General features: G+C 60.4%; 1 protein-coding gene across 5 annotated transcripts; it reads left to right on the top strand.

Annotated features, from left to right (window-relative positions):
- Positions 1-646: 646 nt before the first annotated feature.
- On the top strand, positions 647-17,915 carry ADRA2B (adrenoceptor alpha 2B). Of its 5 annotated transcripts, none has more exons than XM_081264262.1 (3): positions 647-751; positions 2,196-4,865; positions 17,765-17,915. In XM_081264262.1, exons 2-3 carry the CDS (start codon positions 3,520-3,522, stop codon positions 17,898-17,900), a joined length of 1,482 nt encoding a protein of 493 aa, XP_081120388.1. In that variant the 5' UTR covers positions 647-751; positions 2,196-3,519; the 3' UTR covers positions 17,901-17,915. The 5 variants fall into 5 exon arrangements, 4 of the variants coding, with proteins under 4 accessions (XP_081120388.1, XP_081120389.1, XP_081120390.1 ...); XR_014018496.1 differs by lacking the exons at positions 647-751; positions 17,765-17,915 and adding exons at positions 5,302-5,530; positions 5,627-6,718 and having other exon boundaries at positions 1,205-4,865; XM_081264263.1 differs by lacking the exon at positions 647-751 and having other exon boundaries at positions 1,205-2,803; positions 3,163-4,865.
- Positions 17,916-18,544: the final 629 nt, after the last annotated feature.

The following is an 18,544-nucleotide window of genomic DNA, read 5'->3' as shown; positions in this document are numbered from 1 at the left end:
AACCAAGATGCCCTTCAACAGATGGAAAAAGAAAATGTGGTACATATACACAATGGAATATTGGCCATAAAGAAGATCTTTCTGATTTTTGCAGGTAAGTGGATGGATCTGGAGAATATTGTGCTAAGTGAAATAAGCCAGTCTCCCAGAAAAAAAAAAAAAAGCTGAATGTTCTCTCTGATAGGTGGATACTAACTCACAGTCAGGGAGTTGGGAGGGAAAAATAGAAGTTCAGTTGATTGGACTAAGGGGAATGAAGGGAAGGGAGGGGAACAGGACTAGGAGAGACAGTAGAATGACCTGGACATCACTATGCCATGTGCATCTGTGAATACGTGACCAGTGTAACTGCACATCATGCACAACCACAGGAATGGGATCCTAATTAGGATAAGTTATACTCCATATGTCAAAACACTCTGTCATGTATATCTAGAAAGAACAACAAAAAAAACCCTGAGTGTTCCAAGAAAAGGGAGTGGTCCCCTGCATCCCGTCCTGCTGAGAAACCAAGAGAAGCCAGAAACAGGCCTGGCCTGTGGTGACCCAGCGGGAGTGGATGTGGAGGGCCAGCTGCAGGGGCTTCTCCCTGGAGGCTCTGGAGAGAGCAGGAGGATCAGGGACCGAGCCTGGAGGCACAGGGGCGGGAGGACCGGCCTGTGAACGGGAGGCAGTGACAGAGGAGAGGGGGCGACTGAGGCCCCAAAGGACCTGCCCCTCTAACAGAGGCAAGAGTCTGAGCTCAGGGCAGGTGGGTGCAGGGGGTGGTTGTGCATGCCTTGGGGGTGGGGAGAGGCTGGGAGGTTAGAGGGGGCGGGCAGCGTCCTGGGGGAATCCGGAGAGGCTGGTGGTGGATTCCAAGCCAAGCCGGTCGATGCCCGTGTGTTTCACTCCGGAAAAAGCAGATGCTGGTCAACAGCAGGATGCGGGAGGATGACTGAGGTCGGACGGAGGGGGTTGGGGTTTCGCCAGGTGACTAATGACAGGGAGAGGATGACTCTAGGGGCTGGGAAGGGGAAGGTCACGCAGGGCGTTCTGGGAAGGGGGTCCCAGGGACTGGAGAGGCTGGGACCTCTGGGGAAGTAGGGTGTGCAGCCCCACGGGGGTCAGTCCTGGGAGCCGCTGGGGCTGCCGGGGAGATCTGGGCCACCACCTCGCCTCTCAGGCCTGGAGAAGGGCTTTCACCTAAGATGCCCCGCAACTGTCTTATCATCCTTTGAAAAAGTGCAATTGCTTATGTGCTAGGTCACCTTTTCCCTGGGGCTCCTCTCTCCAAGGACATCCCTTGGGCACCATCCCTTGGGCACGACCTGTCAGTGCCCATGTATATCATACCTGCTGCCACTGTCCCACACCACCCAACAACCTTGGGCCAGATGTGAGGACAGGGAAATGACGTTTGCTCTAATGGAGGGGGCAGAGGCAGTGACCCCGTGGCACCCTGTCTGGATACCATGTGCTCATGTGAAAGCCGTGCTGTGTGATGGCATCAAGAAACCTGGAGACAAGGGGCCCTTCCTCTGCCTGGGAGGGGTGGTGACTAGTGAGTCACCCCTGAAACCTCTCTGGTGAGACCTGGAGTGGGCAGGGGCGAGGCAGCAGCGCAGTCAGCAAGGTAGCAGGGCAGGAGGGTGGGTCAGCGGGAGATCAAGGAGAAACCTCCGGGCAGCATGTGGCCAGGTGACTGGTCTAGGCTGCTCCCTGTCTGAGCCTGGGTAGGGACAAGACTGTGTGGGCACCCAGAGGCCACACATCTTGTTCCCATGGAAGTGGGCAGGCCGGGGGGTGGAGCTCTGGTGGGTAGGCTGGCTCATGTTGGGGGCTTGAGGGAGACCCCACTTTCAGAGATGGATTGATCCCTACCCACACAGACGATGCTCTGCAGGGCCATGAGCTGCACATCACTATGTCCAGCCCGGGTTTATGGCTTCCGGGGCTACAAAAAAGCAAGCGCTCCGAGCTGCCCAGGCTGGTGCTGGTGCTGGTGCTGCAGGGACAGTGCCCGGGGAGGAGGGTACCTGAGCCAGACAGTAGCTCAACAGCTCTTTAAGGACGGGCGTGGGGCGGGGGCTTAGTGTGCAATTTCTTCTTACCCACTCCTCTGTCCTCGGCCACCCCAAGGGTGCAGGATGGGGGAGCAGGGAAGCTCCTCCCTTCACCGTTGTCCCTGAGACCGGCTTTTTCTGAACTGCCAGGAAAAGACCCTATCCCTCATGGGCACTGGATCTCCCCGCTGTGCACCAGGGCAGCGACCTCCTCTTCCCATTGGTCAAAATGTTGGCGATCGCCATGTCCCCTGGCAAACCTTAGCCTGTCTCAGCTGCTGCTTCGAGTCCACGCCAGTTTCCTTCTTACCACCTTTGCCCGCAATGGAGCAAAGTGAAGCAGCAACAGGAAAACTGAAATCGTAAACCCCCAAGCTTCCCACTTGGGCTGGGTCTTTTCAGGGCCTCCAGGAGCGCGGACTGTTCCAGCACGCGGGCGGCAGCAGGGGGCGCTCGCAACCCGGAGACGCTCGCCTCGGACTCTGCAGGTCCCTGGAGTCCAGTCAGGGTGGAGCGAGGGATTCGGGACAGTCTCCCCGCTCCCACCCGCTCTCTGCTGGGTTGCCTCATGGCTAGGGTGTGGTTAGTTATGCTCCAGCGCCCCAACACTCCCCCACGCTCTCCTTTGGGCTTATTGGGCGACAGGAGGGGAGACCAGCTCGCACCCTCCGCCCTTGATCTGGCTGCTCGGGTCCCAGCCTCGCAGTCTCCTTCCTAGTGCCCGCTGACGAGCAGCTCGGCCTCCTGGGTCCCCGCAGGTACCGACCCTTCCTCTTCGGCACTCATCCTTCCCAGAGTCCCGAAGGTCCCAGACGCTGGGCCCCTCTGACCTCCCTCCGCGTGGCGGCCGAGAGGAAAAGGGGTAGGGGCGCCAGGCGGAGGCCAGGGTGCGGGGAGGCAGCGCAGGACTCGTCCGCCCCCCTGCAAAGCGCATCTTCCACCCACCCTCCTCCGCCCGCCCGCCCCCGCCCCTCGTCCCGCTCCCGCCTCCAGTCTCCTCCTCCTCCCGCGGCTCCCGCCCTTCTCCCCACTCCCCTGCCGCGGCGGGTGCCTGCAGGCGCGGCTCCGGGCGAGAGCCGGCAGCGGAGCGAGCTCCTCGCTCTTCGCCTCCTCCCAGGACCGCCGAGCACACCCAGTCGGGTCTTCCAGGCTCCGCGCCCAGCGGTGCATCCGGCCACCCTGCGGTGCGACAGCGCTACTTTCCTGCAGTCTCGGGCGGGACGGGGACGACCGCGGGACAACTTGGAAAACTTCTCTGGGGCAGACGGCAGGGACGCTGGGCGCTGGTGGAAGAGGATGTAGGAGGGCGGTGGCTGGCCCCGGGTGTCCCCGGACCTCCTAGGCACCGTTCGTCCGGGCCATGGGGCTCCAGCGCCTTCAGCGTCGCCGGGGGGACCATCCCTTCGCCTAACCGAGCCGAGGTGGTGCTCTCTCCCGCCGTGCGTCCGCCTGGAGAGCAGCGGTGCCACTGGCCATGTCCGGCCCCACCATGGACCACCAGGAGCCCTACTCGGTGCAGGCTACAGCTGCCATCGCGGCAGCCATCACCTTCCTCATCCTCTTCACCATTTTCGGCAACGCGCTGGTCATCCTGGCCGTGTTGACCAGCCGCTCGCTGCGCGCACCGCAAAACCTGTTCTTGGTGTCCCTGGCTGCTGCTGACATCCTCGTGGCCACGCTCATCATCCCTTTCTCACTGGCCAACGAGCTGCTGGGCTACTGGTACTTTCGGCGCACATGGTGCGAGGTGTACCTGGCGCTCGACGTGCTCTTCTGTACCTCGTCCATCGTGCACCTGTGCGCCATCAGCCTGGACCGCTACTGGGCGGTGAGCCGCGCGCTGGAGTACAACTCGAAGCGCACACCGCGTCGCATCAAGTGCATTATCCTTACCGTGTGGCTCATCGCAGCCATCATCTCGCTGCCGCCCCTCATCTACAAGGGCGACCAGGGCCCCCAGCCCCACGGGCGCCCCCAGTGCAAGCTCAACCAAGAGGCCTGGTACATCTTAGCCTCCAGCATCGGCTCTTTCTTTGCGCCCTGCCTCATCATGATCCTTGTCTACCTACGCATCTACCTGATTGCCAAACGCAGCCACCGCAGAGGGCCGGGGGCCAAAGGCGGGCCAGGCCCTGGTGAGGCAAAGCCGTCTGGTCCTGTCCCTGGGGGCACTTCAGCCTCGGCCAAGGTGCCAACCCTGCCCTCTCCTCTGTCTTCTACTGGAGAGGCCAATGGACACCCCAAGCCCACTGGGGAGAAAGAGGAAGGAGAGGCCCCTGAAGAGCCTGGGAGCAGGGCCTTGCCCCCCAGCTGGACTGCCCTCCCCAAGGCAGACCAGAGCCAGAAGAGGGACCTTTGTGGGGCATCTCCAGAGGAGGACGCTGAAGAGGAGGAAGAGTGTGACCCTCAGTCAGTGCCAGCATCTTCTGCCTCCGTTTGCAGTCCCCCCTTGCAGAAGCCACAGGGTTCCCGGGTGCTGGCCACCCTACGTGGACAGGTGCTCCTGGGCAGAGGTGCGGGTGCTGTGGGTGGGCAGTGGTGGCGCCGGCGGGCGCAGCTGACCCGGGAGAAGCGGTTCACGTTTGTGCTGGCCGTGGTCATCGGGGTCTTCGTGCTCTGCTGGTTCCCCTTCTTCTTCAGCTACAGCCTGGGTGCCATCTGCCCACAGCACTGCAAGGTGCCCCACGGCCTCTTCCAGTTCTTCTTCTGGATTGGCTACTGTAACAGCTCCCTGAACCCTGTCATCTACACCATCTTCAACCAGGACTTTCGTCGTGCCTTCCGAAGGATCCTTTGCCGCCAGTGGACCCAGACGGCCTGGTGAGCTGCCTGCCACTGCCCGTGTGGGGTTGGTGCCAGCGCCACCCTGTCTCTTGCCCTCCTTTATGTGGCTGTCTCCCTGGGGCCCTCTGGTCCCTGCGCAGTTCCTACAGGTTTCATCCTAGGAGTTCCCTTGGAGGGGAGGGGGAGGGGCAGAGGTGCGGTTGAGAGGGTCCATCTGAGGCATCCCCTGGCTGGCTTTGCTGGGGGGACCTCTTCTCCATCCCCTGCCCGGGCACAGGCAGATGGGTGAAGCTCGGACCTTCCTGAATGTGGCAGAGACCAGGTCAGAGTAGAGAACCTCTGTGCCAGGCCCCTGCAGGCTGATGGATGGGCTTCCCTTTCTTGAGGACCCTGGGTGCCTTGGCAGGTCATTCACTTGGGGTGTTTTTGTTTCTTTTGAACCCCCTGATTCCCCGATCCCTCCAAAGAGCAGGAAGTCCACCTTCCACTTCCCCCAGGAGGGCCTGATGCTGAGGCTGATGAAGAAGTGAAGTCTGTTCACCCACATGGGCACCATGGTCCTCCCTGGTGCTGGGATGGGGTTATGGGATGGCATTCTCTGGGCCCATCTCTCCCCCTTGACTCTGCTTTTGGATCTGTGGCTCCTTTAAAGGCCAGACCCGTGCATTGGCTTCCCCACCCGACCCTCCTTTGGGAGGCAGGTAGACACGTGGATGCCTCTGTGGGGAGGCTTGGAGGCCGGGCCTCTGCCTCATGGGAGATCCCCGATCACTGGCACTCACCCCTGCAAAACGCAGGGTGACAATAACTCGCCGCCCACTTGCTGCCGGAGATGAAAGGCTTTGCAGAAAGCTCTGTGCTCCTCGGGGAACATGCTAGAGAACCGTCAAATGTGATTATCCGGTGATGTAAAAGCCCCTTTCCTCTGTGCTTACCGCCACCCGAGTTCCTGTAGACTTTTGTTCTGTCCCTGGGGTGTGTGAATTCCTACCCCAAACTGGAAGCAGAGAGCAGCTCACGGTACTGCTATTTGAAGTCACAGGATTTCTTTGAGAACGTGTTCTTGGGCCCACAAAGGTTTGAGTTATTATTACCGGTGACAGCTTCTTGATGTGTCACCTGCAACACCAAGAGGATTTGCATGGCTTGGCTCCCACCCCAGGAGGGAATAAGTCTTTTGTCATCAAACAGGCAGATTTCCCCCCAAAGATGGCTAAAAATACCCACACCATGGAAGCAGTCTGAGCTGAGAGCCCAAGGAGGAAGGCAGAGCCTCCAGTGGGTGCAGAGGCCGGAGCAGGCAGCGAGGCCTTGAGGACCGCTGGGGGAGCCCCAAGCTGCCGTGCGTGGACAGGTTTCTGACCTCCAGCTGGGTTCCTGTGGCGCGTAACTCACCCCATGCCTTATTGATGGAGAACCGGGCAACCACGCTGCCCTGGGCTGAGGGCCTGTCCCTCTTGGTCCTCTCCTCCACCCGAGATCCTGGTGCCCAGAACAGTCTCTAAAGCGCAGTGCCCCTTCTTCCCCAAGGGCTGCTTGGCGTGTGGCCTGCCAGCGTGGGGGTTGGGGTGGGCTGAGTGGCACAGGTTGTTGGCACTCTGACGAACCTGCCAGATCCGGAAGGTGCCGCAGAGGTTTTCGGGGGGAGAATGGCGGGGACCAAAAAGATCCGAGCTTGGTCTTTGGCCAGTTGCAGCTGTGAGGCCAGGACATGGGCTTGGGGTGTGGCTGGTGGGCTGGGCCCAGGGGAGGGATTGACATGTGACCATCTGCTGGCCCATCTTGTGTGTGCTGCATGGGACCCCTGGTAATGTGGCCTGTGGCCCTCTTGTGACATGCAGGCATTTTTAAAGAGTCTGAGCTATTTTATCAATAAAGGATATTTTGTAATAAGCCAGCAGTGTCGTCATTGTCCCTGGGACGTCACACTCCGGGTGTTAGCCCAGTGAGCTGGGGCTCTCTTCCAGGGCCACCGTCCTCTCCTCCCCCGCCCGCCCTCCAACACCTGCCTGTCAGCAGCCTTCCTCATCGTCACAAGCAATGGGCTGACTGTGGCTGCCTGGAAGGGAGAGAAAGGAGGCTCCCTGGAAGAGGGGGCCTGTGGGTTAGGTCCTGGGTGAGGAGCAGGAGTCCACCAAGAGGCAAGGTAGGAAGTGGGGGTTGGCTAGATGAGTGACAGGGTTTGAGAGACAGCCCCAAGCTGGCCAGGGTCCACCACACATGGGTAGGAGGAACAGAGGGAGGGAGAGAGGAAGGCCATCCACTCCCCCGGGACTGAACCCCAGGACACTTACACAGCCTTTTTTTTTTTCAGTTGTTGATGGACCTTTTTAAAATTTATTTATGTGCAGTGCTGAGGACTGAACCCAGTGCCTCACACATGCTGGGCAGGTGCTCTACCACGGAGCCCCAGCCCCAGCCCCTCCCTAGCCCTTTATAGAGACAGGGTCTTGCTGAGTTACTCAGGGCCTCGCCAAGTTGCTGAGGCTGGCTTTGAACTCACAATCCTCCTGCCTCAGCCTCCAGAGCCGCTGGGAGGACAGGCGTGTGCCCCGGCGCCTGGCCAGGAAGGCCATTTTTTGCGGAATGGCATTAAGCCGCTCTCTGCAGCAAGGGGTAGGAGCGGGGAATGGAGCTGCTTCCCTTCCGCTGTCCCCTGCTAAGACTCAGCTCCACCCTGGGAGCTGGAAGGCCTGCTGAGGTCATTCCCTGACGGACATATGAGGTCCTCATGCTGTCCTGTGAGTGGGAGTAAGAGTCAGTCCTTAGGCCTTAGGGAGGGCAGCCTCAGGGCCCCGACCGGACTGGTCTGGCTCCATGAGCAGGGGAGGTGACGGCAAGCTGCTACAAGGACTCCATGGGCAGGGGGACACCCGTGGCAGACCCCGGGAGAGAGACCAGGGGGTGGGCCGTGAGGCCAGCGTCTGAGGTGTAGGGGCCACGCCTCTGCTAGGAATGACCAGCGGAGACCCCAATGTGCCCACCACCCTGGTGGATATAGGCTTTGCTGAGGTCTAACGATAAAGACCTGCCCTGCCCTGCTCCCAGCTCCTTCCAGTGGCCAGGGCACCCTGTGCCGAGGCCTGAGGCCACATACAGCAGAACATCTCAGTCTGTCTTAGGTCAGCCCAGGCTCCTCTGCTGTGCCTTGGCCGAAGGGGTAGGTCCTGGGGCTTGGGAGTGGGCTCCCTGTCCCACTCTGGACAGGAGCAGCAGGTCAGCCTTGCTGGAACAGGACTGTGTGAAGCCCATTCTGAATACACTGTCTCATTGAATCCTCAAAACCTTGCTGGAGTGGTCGTTTTTACAAAAGAAGAAGCTGAGGTTCAAGGTCACCCAGATGGGTCATGGACGAACCATAAAACTGTAAAGTTCAGGTCCAGAAAAACTGTGGTTCCATCTCGTGAGTAGCTCTCGTTCAGTGACATCTTCTGTCTGGAGGTCCTGAGACTCTATTAGGCTGGGGTCAGTAGGCATCAGTGCTGTGATCGATTGCTCATGTCTGTGCTGGCCACAGACGGTGTAAGCTATGGTATGTGTGTCTCAGGTTTTCCATTTCTGAAAGTTAAGCGCAATCCATGAATTTCATTGAAGAAGAGATGGATCCCAGAGACAAAGGATGTGCCTCAGGTGGCCTCACACAGGCACATGGTGGCAGGACTGGATCTAGAATCCTGGTGGCCCAGCATACTGCACCTTCTTACTGAAGGAAATGAATTGCACCTAGACTCAAGCAATAACATTCCTGCATTCAGGAAACTTCTGCTGGCAGCCTGCTTATGTCAGGTCCTGGTCTAGTCTTATTCTCATTTTGCTGCTTTATTCAGTTCTCAGATGAGGAAGGTGGGGGGCAGAATCCCAGAGACTTGTCCAGAGTCACACAGCTAAAAACGGTTGCAGGTAAAGCTGGATCAAGGAACCTGGGTTCCCAGTGTGGCTTTCCCTCCTCTCATGCTGCATTCCTGCAATTCTCTGTTAGTAAGACCTGCTCTTGATTCCACCCTCAGCCCATCTGAAGGTGACTGGATTGATGAAGTGGGCCCAGAGTGACAGAGATGGGGAAGTGGGGTGGGGACAGCCCTTTCTTCCTAGGGACCAATCCTGCCAAACACCGAAGAGATGAGAGCAGGGAGCCTTGGTAGTTCACCAGATGGCAGTGAGATGCCTTGGTTGGCACATTGACCTTCTGTAGATCCCTTTCTTAATAAGCTGCCCCTGAGGGATGTGGAGGAGCAGGCCTATAATCTCAGTGAATCGGGAGGCTGAGGCAGGAGGATCACATGTTCAGGGCCAGCCTCAGCAACTTAGCGATACCCTAAGCAACTTAATAAGACAAGGTCTCATTTTTTTTTAAGGGGCTGGTGATGTATTTCAATGCAAGGTGTCCTTATATTCAATTCCTGGGATCAGGAAAAAAAAAAACATCCCTGATAAAAGGGCAGCCCTAGTATGCACGCGCGCGCGCGCACACACACACACACACACACACACATTGAAAAAAAAAAAGAGGGAGGGAGTAGAGACCCTCCAGCCACCCCTGCTCTGGGAGAATCACAGTTCACAAGGGATACGCTTCAGTCCCTGCTTCAAGACAGCTACTGAGAAATTGGGGACCTCTGAGAATTTCTCTTTGGAGCATTTGGTGTGAGAAGCTCTTGACCGTCCACTCAGAAGGTACTGGACACAGAGAGCCTGCTCCAGAGACCCGACGTGGAGGACAGCTGGGTAGCCAAGCTCCTGCCCGCTCCTGTTCCTCGGCATGATCTTGTGTGTGTGTGTGTGTGTGTGTGTGTGTGTGTGTGTGTGTGTATATATATATATATATATATATATATATATATATATATAGTGTGCGTGTGCGTGTCCATACCTGCATGCATTGCAGGTGCTGGACCTGGATTGGGACCCTGCCTACCCAGCTCCACCCGTGAACAGGGCTCCTCGTGGCTGGGGAAGAGGCATCTGCCCAGCTGCAGTTGGCACCAGCCACCTCTGGTTTCTGGCCCCCTGGCCGGCCATTCTGCTCTTGGGGCCTGGTGGCTGTAGGTGGCAGAGCTGGCCGGGACTGCTCTGCCCCTAGGAATCACAGTAGGTGGGGACCCCAGGGTTCAGGTCCTGCTCTGCCACGTCTGTTGGGCTGGCCCTGGTCAGGACTTGGTCTCTCCCTGGGCCTCAGTGTCCTTGACTACCCATGGAGGATGGTCCTGGGGTCCCCGGGGACCCCAGCATGGACTCCCTCTCTCCTCTTCCCAGTGTTCCCCGTCCCTATGGAGTCCCTACAGACATGGAGATTCCTGGAGCCCATCAGCTGTCCTCTGAGTCATGTTCTTGGGCAGGACAGAGCTGTACCTCAGTGCAGAATTGGGCACCACGTCTGGAGTGACCGGTCTATTTGGGGCCTTCTGAGACATGCGGTGGGGACAGAAGGTCAGCTCTGGGGTCTTAGGGCCTAGTGGTGTGACTGTCATTCCTGTTTGGGGCCAGAAAACAAGCCGAGGTCATTGAATCCAGCCGTGCACCCAACCCAACCTCATCCCAGCTGTGTGGCTCAGGACACCCCTCTGCCTCTGTGGGTGCTGCTGGGTCTTTCCTGTGGAGGCCCTGTGTGGTCTTGGGAGAGCTCCCTGTGGGCTGATGCCCAGGCTGGGGAGGCCAGGCTCCAGCCTTCTTCCTCCAGCTCTGCCGCCAGCAGGGGAGGCGGGGGTGGGGGTGCTGCCTGGCTAAAATTAGATCACAGGATTCTTGGGTGCTCCACAACCGTGGGGCCTTCCATCTGGCCTGGGGAGGCTGCTGTCCGGAGGGAGCCTGGAGTCCCAGCTCCCTCCCTGTGGGCTCTGATAGTGTCACACCCTAGCCTGGCCCTGGCCGGGGCTCCTCCCTTGGCTTGGCCTTGGAGCCCTCCATTGATGAGCGGTGACTTCCACCGAGGCCCCTGCGGCAGCCCCGCACCCTGGGCTCCTGCTCCATGGCGGCTCCCCCTCTTCCCTCCTCCTGGCCCTTCCCACTTCCGTCCTTGGTGACTGCTCCCCCTCCTCTGAGTCCCCCACTGCCTCCTGTGGCCCCTCTGGCTTCTGTCCCACCCAGAGCTTGGATCTTCACAGGCCCCAGAGGCTCGTGGCCTAGTGGTGGCTGTGAGGGGACCGGAACAGGCTGGAGATGGAAAAAGAGCCTTCCTCCCGGAAAGTCGGGCTATTTCTGTCCTTGGTGCAGCCCTGGGGGGGGGGGCAGCTCTGGGCAGGGCAGGTGGGGGAGGTGCCAGGCCAGGCCCGGGTGTGAGGGTCCTGACCTTGACTTCCCCAGGGAGGGGCAGGCCCCTTTTGGGGCTGAAGGCTGGGTCCCTCCATCTCAGAGCTTCCATTCTGCGATGGCAGGAGCTCCCCCACCCCGCCCACCCCTCCACTCCCCAGGGCCACTTCAAGAGGGGAGAGGGCTGGGCTGTGGCCTGGGGAGACCCAGGTGTCCCTTTCCCACCCGACCCAGCTGCAGCTGTGCAGGAGGGAGCGTGAGAGGCTGCTGGGCTGGGGCCTGGAGTCCCTGGACGCTGGCAGGGAGGGACGGCAAGGGTGAAGCCCAGGGTTCCCTCCCAGGGTGACCACAGAGTCAGGTCGTCTGGGAACAGCGGCTCCAGCTGCAGGTCCAGGCTGTGGCCCCCTTTCCTCTGCTGGCCTGGCAGCTGGCATCAGAGTGGGCACCCAGCTAGCAGCCTTCGAAGGATCCCTTAGCTGTATCACAAGCTCTGGTGGCCGTCCCAGCGGGGCCACCACATTTCTGGGTGACCCAGGGCGAATCCCTTCACCTCTCTGGGCTTCAACATTTTCAAGGTCAGGTGAAGCCGTGGGACTGGCTTCAAATAATGTCCCGGTTGCTGGCCCAGGAGCCACCGAGCAGGAGGAGGGAGGGGTAACTGAGGTCCCCTGCCCCGTCCACTGGGCCGCCCCCCCCTCCAGGCCCCCTCCCCTGTCCTCCCTGCGCCTACTCAGCCTCCAGACCCCAGGAACATGCTTCGGTCACCTCCCGGTCCTGCCTTGGGCACACGTGTCCCTAGGTGGTCGAGCTGCAAAAGGGCTATCCTGGAGGGTGTCACCAGGGCCCGTGGGAACTGGAGGGACAAGGAGAGGCCACTTTCCTGGGTTTGATATTGTGTCTAAAGCGAGTCTGGGAAGCTAGGGGACAGAGAGGAGGAAGTGAGACCCTGGAGGGCAGGGAGGGAGGTGGGCTCCGGGAAGCCATGCTCCCCCGGCGCCCTGGCTTGGAATGACCTGTGCGACCCCAGCCTTGGCCACCGAGGGGCCAGTGGGGCAGGGCTGTGATGTGTGCCCGGGGGCCTCCCCGGAGAGGGTAGCCCAAGCCAGCAGGGACGTGGCAGCCTCGCCCCACGGGCCATATTGGATCGGTGAGTTTTCCAGCAATGTGGGGACCGGCTTGGCATCAGTCACCCAAGGCTGGGGACCATGGGCTCTGGGGACATGCTCTGATGGGGGTTTTGCATTTTCTGTTTTGTTTTGTTTTCTCTGTAGTTTCCTAGAGAAATTCTGCTGGGAGATTCCATCTGGTCTTGGCTGAGTTAGAAACCGGGGAACCATCCCACAGATCCAAGGAAGCACAGAACATGGAGGGGTGGGAGGGTCCAGCCCTGAGAGTGCAGGTAGAGATGGGGCTGGACAGAGGTGACAGGAAGAGAAAGGGCATAATTGGGGTCATCCTGGTGGTAGCAGGAAAAGAACCCTGGCTCAGGAGTTGGGCCAGTCTACCCAGCCTCTGCTTATTGGCTGTGTAGCCTCACACCAACTGCTCAACCTTTCTGAGCTCCATTTCCTGACATTTAAAGTGGGATAACATTGGTTACTTTAAGACTGGACAGGGTTGGGAGGTAGCGATGACGGATTAGATGTCCCCAGGAGTGTGAGAGTTTGGCATCTGTACATGGCAAGGCCGTTGTGACTACTCTGGAACCTCTGGTTCTTTCTAAGGTGAGCTGACTCAGTCTCTGGTTCTAGATGTCCCCTGACACTGTTCAGTGGCCTGATATGAGGAGAGTGGACTCCATGGCCTGGAAGATGGCTCTGTTCTAGGCCTACTCTACCCACCTTCCCGTGCTCCATACTTCTCTGGGCTCGAAGCCTCTGGGGAGCTGCAGCAGGTTCTCTCCCTGTTCAGCTGGGCAGGAAGGTTCTCAGGCGAATGTGTCAGATCGCTGCCTCCATATCCTCCTATCGCTGTGCCCATGACAGACATCAACAATGGATCCCAGAGCGCTCTCCATGAGCAGAGGGGGCTGCAGCGAGCTCAGGCAGGCCTTTGTAAATGGCTGCTGGCCTGAGGTGAGACCACCTTGCCCCTCAGTTCTGGGCAGAGTCCCAGCCCTGTCTGGCGGGTAGGGGACAGAGCTGTCCATTGCAGTGTGATGTGAGCAAAGCCATGGTGGGCAGTCAAGAGGGTCACCTGTTGACTCCAGGATTCTTGCACGGCTGTGTTGGGAGTCTGGGGAGAGCCCCACATCTGGGCACAGCTGGCGAGCAGAGGTTTGGGTCAGGCCCAGGCTGGCATCATGGCAGGTATGGGTGGGGGCTCCTCGGGCTGGCCTGCCTTGACCCCAGCCAGAGATGGGCAGGAGGGTAGGGAGCAAGGGTGGTAGGAGGGAAGGGTGGTTCAGAGTCACCTGACCCACACGTGGACCAGCCTCTGCGGCTGGTGCCTCCGTCCCCAGGCTGAGGGTGGACCTTGTCACTCCCCAGGTTCCAGGAGTGAAACTTGTAGCCCATCTCGAGTCCCCACAGTGGGCGTCCAGGTGTCCGTGTGTCTCCTTCTCAGTGTGTCCCCATCTGACAGCACCTGGCAGGTGGTGAACGTGTGAGCGCTGCCCCGACGCCGTCTCTGCGGGGGCCAGGATGTTCCCAGGAAGTGTCGTGAGGTGCAGAAAGCCACATCTACAACTGTCCCCAGGGAGGGGACTATTGAAGCTCCAGTCCCGATGTGAGGGAGAACAGATGTCACACATTTCCTGAGCCACCCTGGGGGGGACAAGCAGCTGACTTGCACAGCACAGCTCTGGTGTGGCTGAGTGGGGGTGCAGGTTTGGGGCTGGAGGGGCATAGCTGGGACCCTGGAGGGGTTGGTGTCCTCTGCCCCTGGACTCCTCTTGCCTGACACAGGTGGACAGTAGGTCCAGGAGGAGCCATTTGGAGGGCTCCATGTTGAACCTGCCTGAACCCCTGGGTCCCTTCCTGCCCCAGGTCTCCAGTGGCTGAGCTTGGTGGCTGGCTCCACAGGCCCAGCAGGAGCCAGGCGTCCAGCGGTGAGGAAAGATCAGCCGCACCGAGGTTATGGAGCACTGAGGGTGGCACCTGGGGAGGCGGCCCGCCAGGCACTGAGCGGGGTGGGCCTGGGCCAGGCAGGAAGAAGGGGCTGCTGGGGGTGCCCTGCAGAGGCTGGAGGTGTCCCAGGCAGGACAGGGCCACCGTGGTGGGGGCTGGGGCATACCGTCCAGGTTGGGGGGTGGGATATGGGGACCAGATGGTCCTGAGCGGCCTTCTGGCTCCAGGCTGCCCCCTAGGGACAGAGGACAGGGTAGAATGAGGCCGCCAAGGGGGCGGGGGAGCTCCAGAGGTGGATGACTAAAAATAAGTTGGGATGTCAGGGTCCCTTTGCTCCAGGAAGTAGGGAGGAGGGCTGAGTGTCCAAAGCCAGCCTGGACGGGGGAGGAGGACAGGCGGGGAGGAGGAGTACGGGAGGGGACAAAATCACAGCTGAAGGCGTCCAAAAAACCTGTGTGTTTATTTTCTTCTCTCGGCTGACATCTCTCGGGCTGCCGCTCCCTGGGTCTGGCCCCGCGGCCCCGCGTGCCCAGGAGCTTCCCTACGTGCCCAGTTCCTGGGGACCCCTCAGAGATACTGGCAGGGGAGACCGGGGTTCTGTGGGTGAAGGCAAAAGGGACCAGGTGTCGGAGGCCTGCTTTGGAGCATAAGAATAACCTTCTGTGTCCAAGGTCGCCTCTGGCCCTTCTAATCATCATGCAGATGCAGAAGGTGGCCCCTGGGCAGTTTAGGGACTTGTCTTGGGTCCCATGGCTGGGGCCCTGGTGACAGTCAGACCTGGCAGCATCTCAGCCCGCAGGGCCTTGAAGGAAGGGTGGGCAGGGCTGGTGTGCGGTGGTGACAGGCCTGTGGTGGGGGTGGGGGTGCCGGGGGCTGCCACCAGGCTTCCTGACATGGCTCAGGGGTCACCTGGCAGGCCTAAGCAGCTGCCCCGGGCCCTGGGACAGGCCCGTGAGGAGCACACCGAGGAGGCAGACGGCCCCCTGGGCTGACCCTGGCCTGGGGGCCGCAGGAGGTGCCAGGTACTCTTGCCTAGGCCTCTGGCCTCCCCTGAGCACACCCCTGGCCCCAGGCCCAGCTAGGGAGCACCTAAGACCAGCGACTGATTTTCCTCCCTCCCTCCTGTCCTTCTCTCTCCGTCCTCACTCCAAAGAGCCTCTCTCAGGTGAGCCCTGACCACCTGGACATCATTGTCCACTGGCGCCCTCTCCTCTGGGTGCCTGCCCCTGTGGGCCTGTGCCCTCTGATCACCCTTGGCCTGGGCAGCAGGAGAGTGCAGTGAGCCCCTTCACACCAACCATAGTTGCAGGGATAGGCCTTGTCCAGGGGGTCCCTTGAGGGGGTCCGGGGCTGAGGGGCAACTCTCAGGTTCAGGGCTGAGGGGCCCAGTCTGCGTGGCCCTCGGGCCCCTGGCTCCTCTTCCTGTTTCATAACTCTCCTCTTGTTCAAAGTTCTAGAAGGGCTCAAAGTCCTCCGCCTGGCCTTACCGGCTGCAGTTGGATTTTGCAGGAATCTTCCCCTCAGCCTCTTCCCTCAGCCTCCCTGAGCAGCCCTGCTCCTGGCAGCTCTGGAAGCCCCAGCCCTGGGTTCTGTCCTCTCCAGCAGGGCCACCCTGCCGGGCTTCTGCAGTCCTGGGGTTATTTCGGGGAGGCCCAGGGGTCTGGGTCCTATCCTTCTCCAGCTCCCTTGGCCTGACGCCAGCCAGCCAGGCCTCTGGGCTCAGGGCTGGGCCCCACGGCCTGTGAAAGGCCAGAGCCTTGTCCTCCCAGAGACCCGGATCCGCTAAGGAGCACCCCTCCAGCTGAGGCCCGGCACTTCCTGGCTGCCCGCACTCTGTGGGGGAGGCCAGGCCACCGAATCCCTGGCCTGTGTGCTCTTGAGAGCTGGGAGGTCCCACTGCCTCCTTGGCCTGTCCACCCTGAGGCCAATGTCCGAGAGGCTCTGAGGGTCTGAGGCCGATGGCACAGAGGAGAGCTGTGACCACCCCAGGCTTGTGGCTGGGGCTTGTCCAGGTGGGGGGGGGGCAGGATCAGAGCCTTGGCCTCTGACTTCCTCAGACTCAGGAGACCCTGCCCAACCGAGTGTGGGCCCCACAACTGTGCAGATGAGCACCCTGACTCCCAAGATGCGGGGGGGGAGGGGCATGGAGGAATTTACAATAGAAATCATGGGACAAAATGGCCTGAGCCTCTATGATGTCCGTAGAGCCAGGGCCTCCCATTTTCCTCTCTTCCACAGTTGTGTTCTCTGACCCTTTTCAGCCAGTGCTGGAGGGCGAGGTTTTCGAGAAGAGCCTGTCTCTTGGTCCTGGGAATCACCTGGGGAGGGCCTATGCAGAGCAGAGAACAGCGCGAAGATCCTGGCTGATATGCTATGTTACCTCAGAGAAGTTACTTGACTTCTCTGACTCTTGACCGTCTGTCAAGAGGCTCCTGCTGTACCTCACTCTGAGGGTCGTGGGGAGGGGTGCGTTGAGCTGTTGGTCGTGCCTGGGAATGCTGCCAGCCCTGGGCCTTGGGGGTGTTAAGAGGGAGGGGAGGCAGACCTGGGGACGCAGCTGTGGATCCCAAGGTCAGCCCTGGGGCCCCAGTGAGGCTGAGGCTGAGGCTGGCTCTGGGGTGGGAGGCTTCCAAGACCCCCACCCCAGGCGCAGCCCCACCGAGGCCTCCGCCTCTTCCCTCCTCTTCCCTGCTCCCTTGTTGCCATGACGACACTATCAGCCATCCTTAGATAAAAGCCCCGTGTGCCGTGTGCCGTGGGGTCGGGCGCCTCCAGCGTGTGCCGTGGGGTTGGGCGCCTCCAGCTCCCAGGCTCTGTGGAGCTCCTGACCCTGGGTCCCCAGCTGGCCCCTCCTTCTTGCCTCCTGTCCACTCGGGTCTCAGAGATGCTCTCTCTCCTGTCCCGCTCCGTGTCCCTGGGCCCCTCCTCCCCCATCACCCTCCCTGTCCCTGTCCCTTCTTCCTTCTCTCTGGGTCTCCAGCCTCCCCTTTCTGGATGCCCCATGTCACTCTCTGGCCCTGCCTCCGTCCTTCCTCGCCCTGGGGACCGTGGGACAGCCGAGGGGAAGCAGGGCCTGCTGGTGGGCCGTGGGCTGGGCAGGGCCTCCTGCAGCCCCCAGGGTGGCCTCCCCTGGCCCTGCCCCTTCCAGCCTGCCCTCCCTCCCCTCCCACCGCCCTGCACCTCCCACGGGCACCCACCGCAAGGGGCCTTGCCACAACTCCAGGAGGTGAGTGGCCACCGTCCATTTTCCAGTCCAGGAAATCAGGGATCAGAAGTCAGGCAGCTGCTCCAGGCCAGGAGAGGCAGGGAAACCGAAATTTCCCTCCACAGCCACGGCTCACCACCATGGTGCTATAAATAATGATGCTACTATTTACTGAGTTCTCACTCTACCTCAGACACTGCATTTAGGATCATCTTAAATTCATTTAGGCCACACTGCGACCTTACAAGATTGGGACCCTGAGCATCTATTTATTTTTATCAATGAGAGAATGAAGGTCCAGAGAGGTTAAGTAACTTTCTCAGGGTCACACTGTAGTAGGGCGGTGCCAGGATTTGAACCCAGGTCTTTCTGCCTCCCTGAGCACTGCCACTGCCCTCTTTCTCTCCTATGTGCAGGGGACCACAGTGGACAAGGACACAGGCTCCATGTGTACCCAAGTCCCTCCTTCTCCTGACTCCTGTCAAGCTCCCTGCAGTCTCAGCCAGAGATAGTTTTGGGAATCAGAAGAGGAAACCTTGTGGCCCTGGGTAGCCACAGGGTCCTCTTGAGTGCCAGGCTACCAGGAGAGGCCCATGGACCCTATGGCCGGTGTCTCCAGGTCACCACAGCCCCCAGGAATCGGTACGGCTTGTGCCTGGCCTCAGCTCCCAGGCTCTCAGGGGCAGCAGGACTGAGGTGTGGCGCGGAGCTCTGCAGGGGCAGGCGCATCTGCAGCCCTTCTGGCCCCACTGCTCGGTCCCCAGAGATGGGCTCCGGCCTGGAACACACTGTCCCAGAGCGTGGCTGTCGGGATGATGAAGAGGCGGGTTATTTTTAACAACTCAGACTCAGGGACGGAAGCCTCTTCAGGCCAGGGGAAGGGACCGCGGGGACAAGGAGGGTGGGGACCACAGCACCAGGTCCTGCCGCGCTCCCCGGCCCTCCCTCCTCCTGCCCTGGTTCCCGAGGGCCCTGCAGACTTGGTGGCAGGTGAAGACCCCCAGGAGGGATCTGGGAGGTGAGCCCTGTCCCCCTGCCAGCAGCTGCAGGTCTGGGGGCTGATCAAGGCTCGTGGCCACACAGAACTGCCAGGACCTGCTCTGTCCGGCTGCCCACCCTGGACCCCTCTCCTTCTGGATCTTCCTGCTCCCTCGGAGGGCAGCAGCTCATTCTCCAAGACCCTCCTCCGCCTGGAC

This window comes from Spermophilus citellus (assembly GCF_964194105.1).
Source record: "Spermophilus citellus genome assembly, chromosome: 13".
Classification (NCBI taxonomy): Eukaryota; Metazoa; Chordata; class Mammalia; order Rodentia; family Sciuridae; genus Spermophilus; species Spermophilus citellus.
The sequence above is the reverse complement of the archived record's forward strand: the minus strand, read 5'-3'. Positions and strand labels throughout refer to the sequence as shown.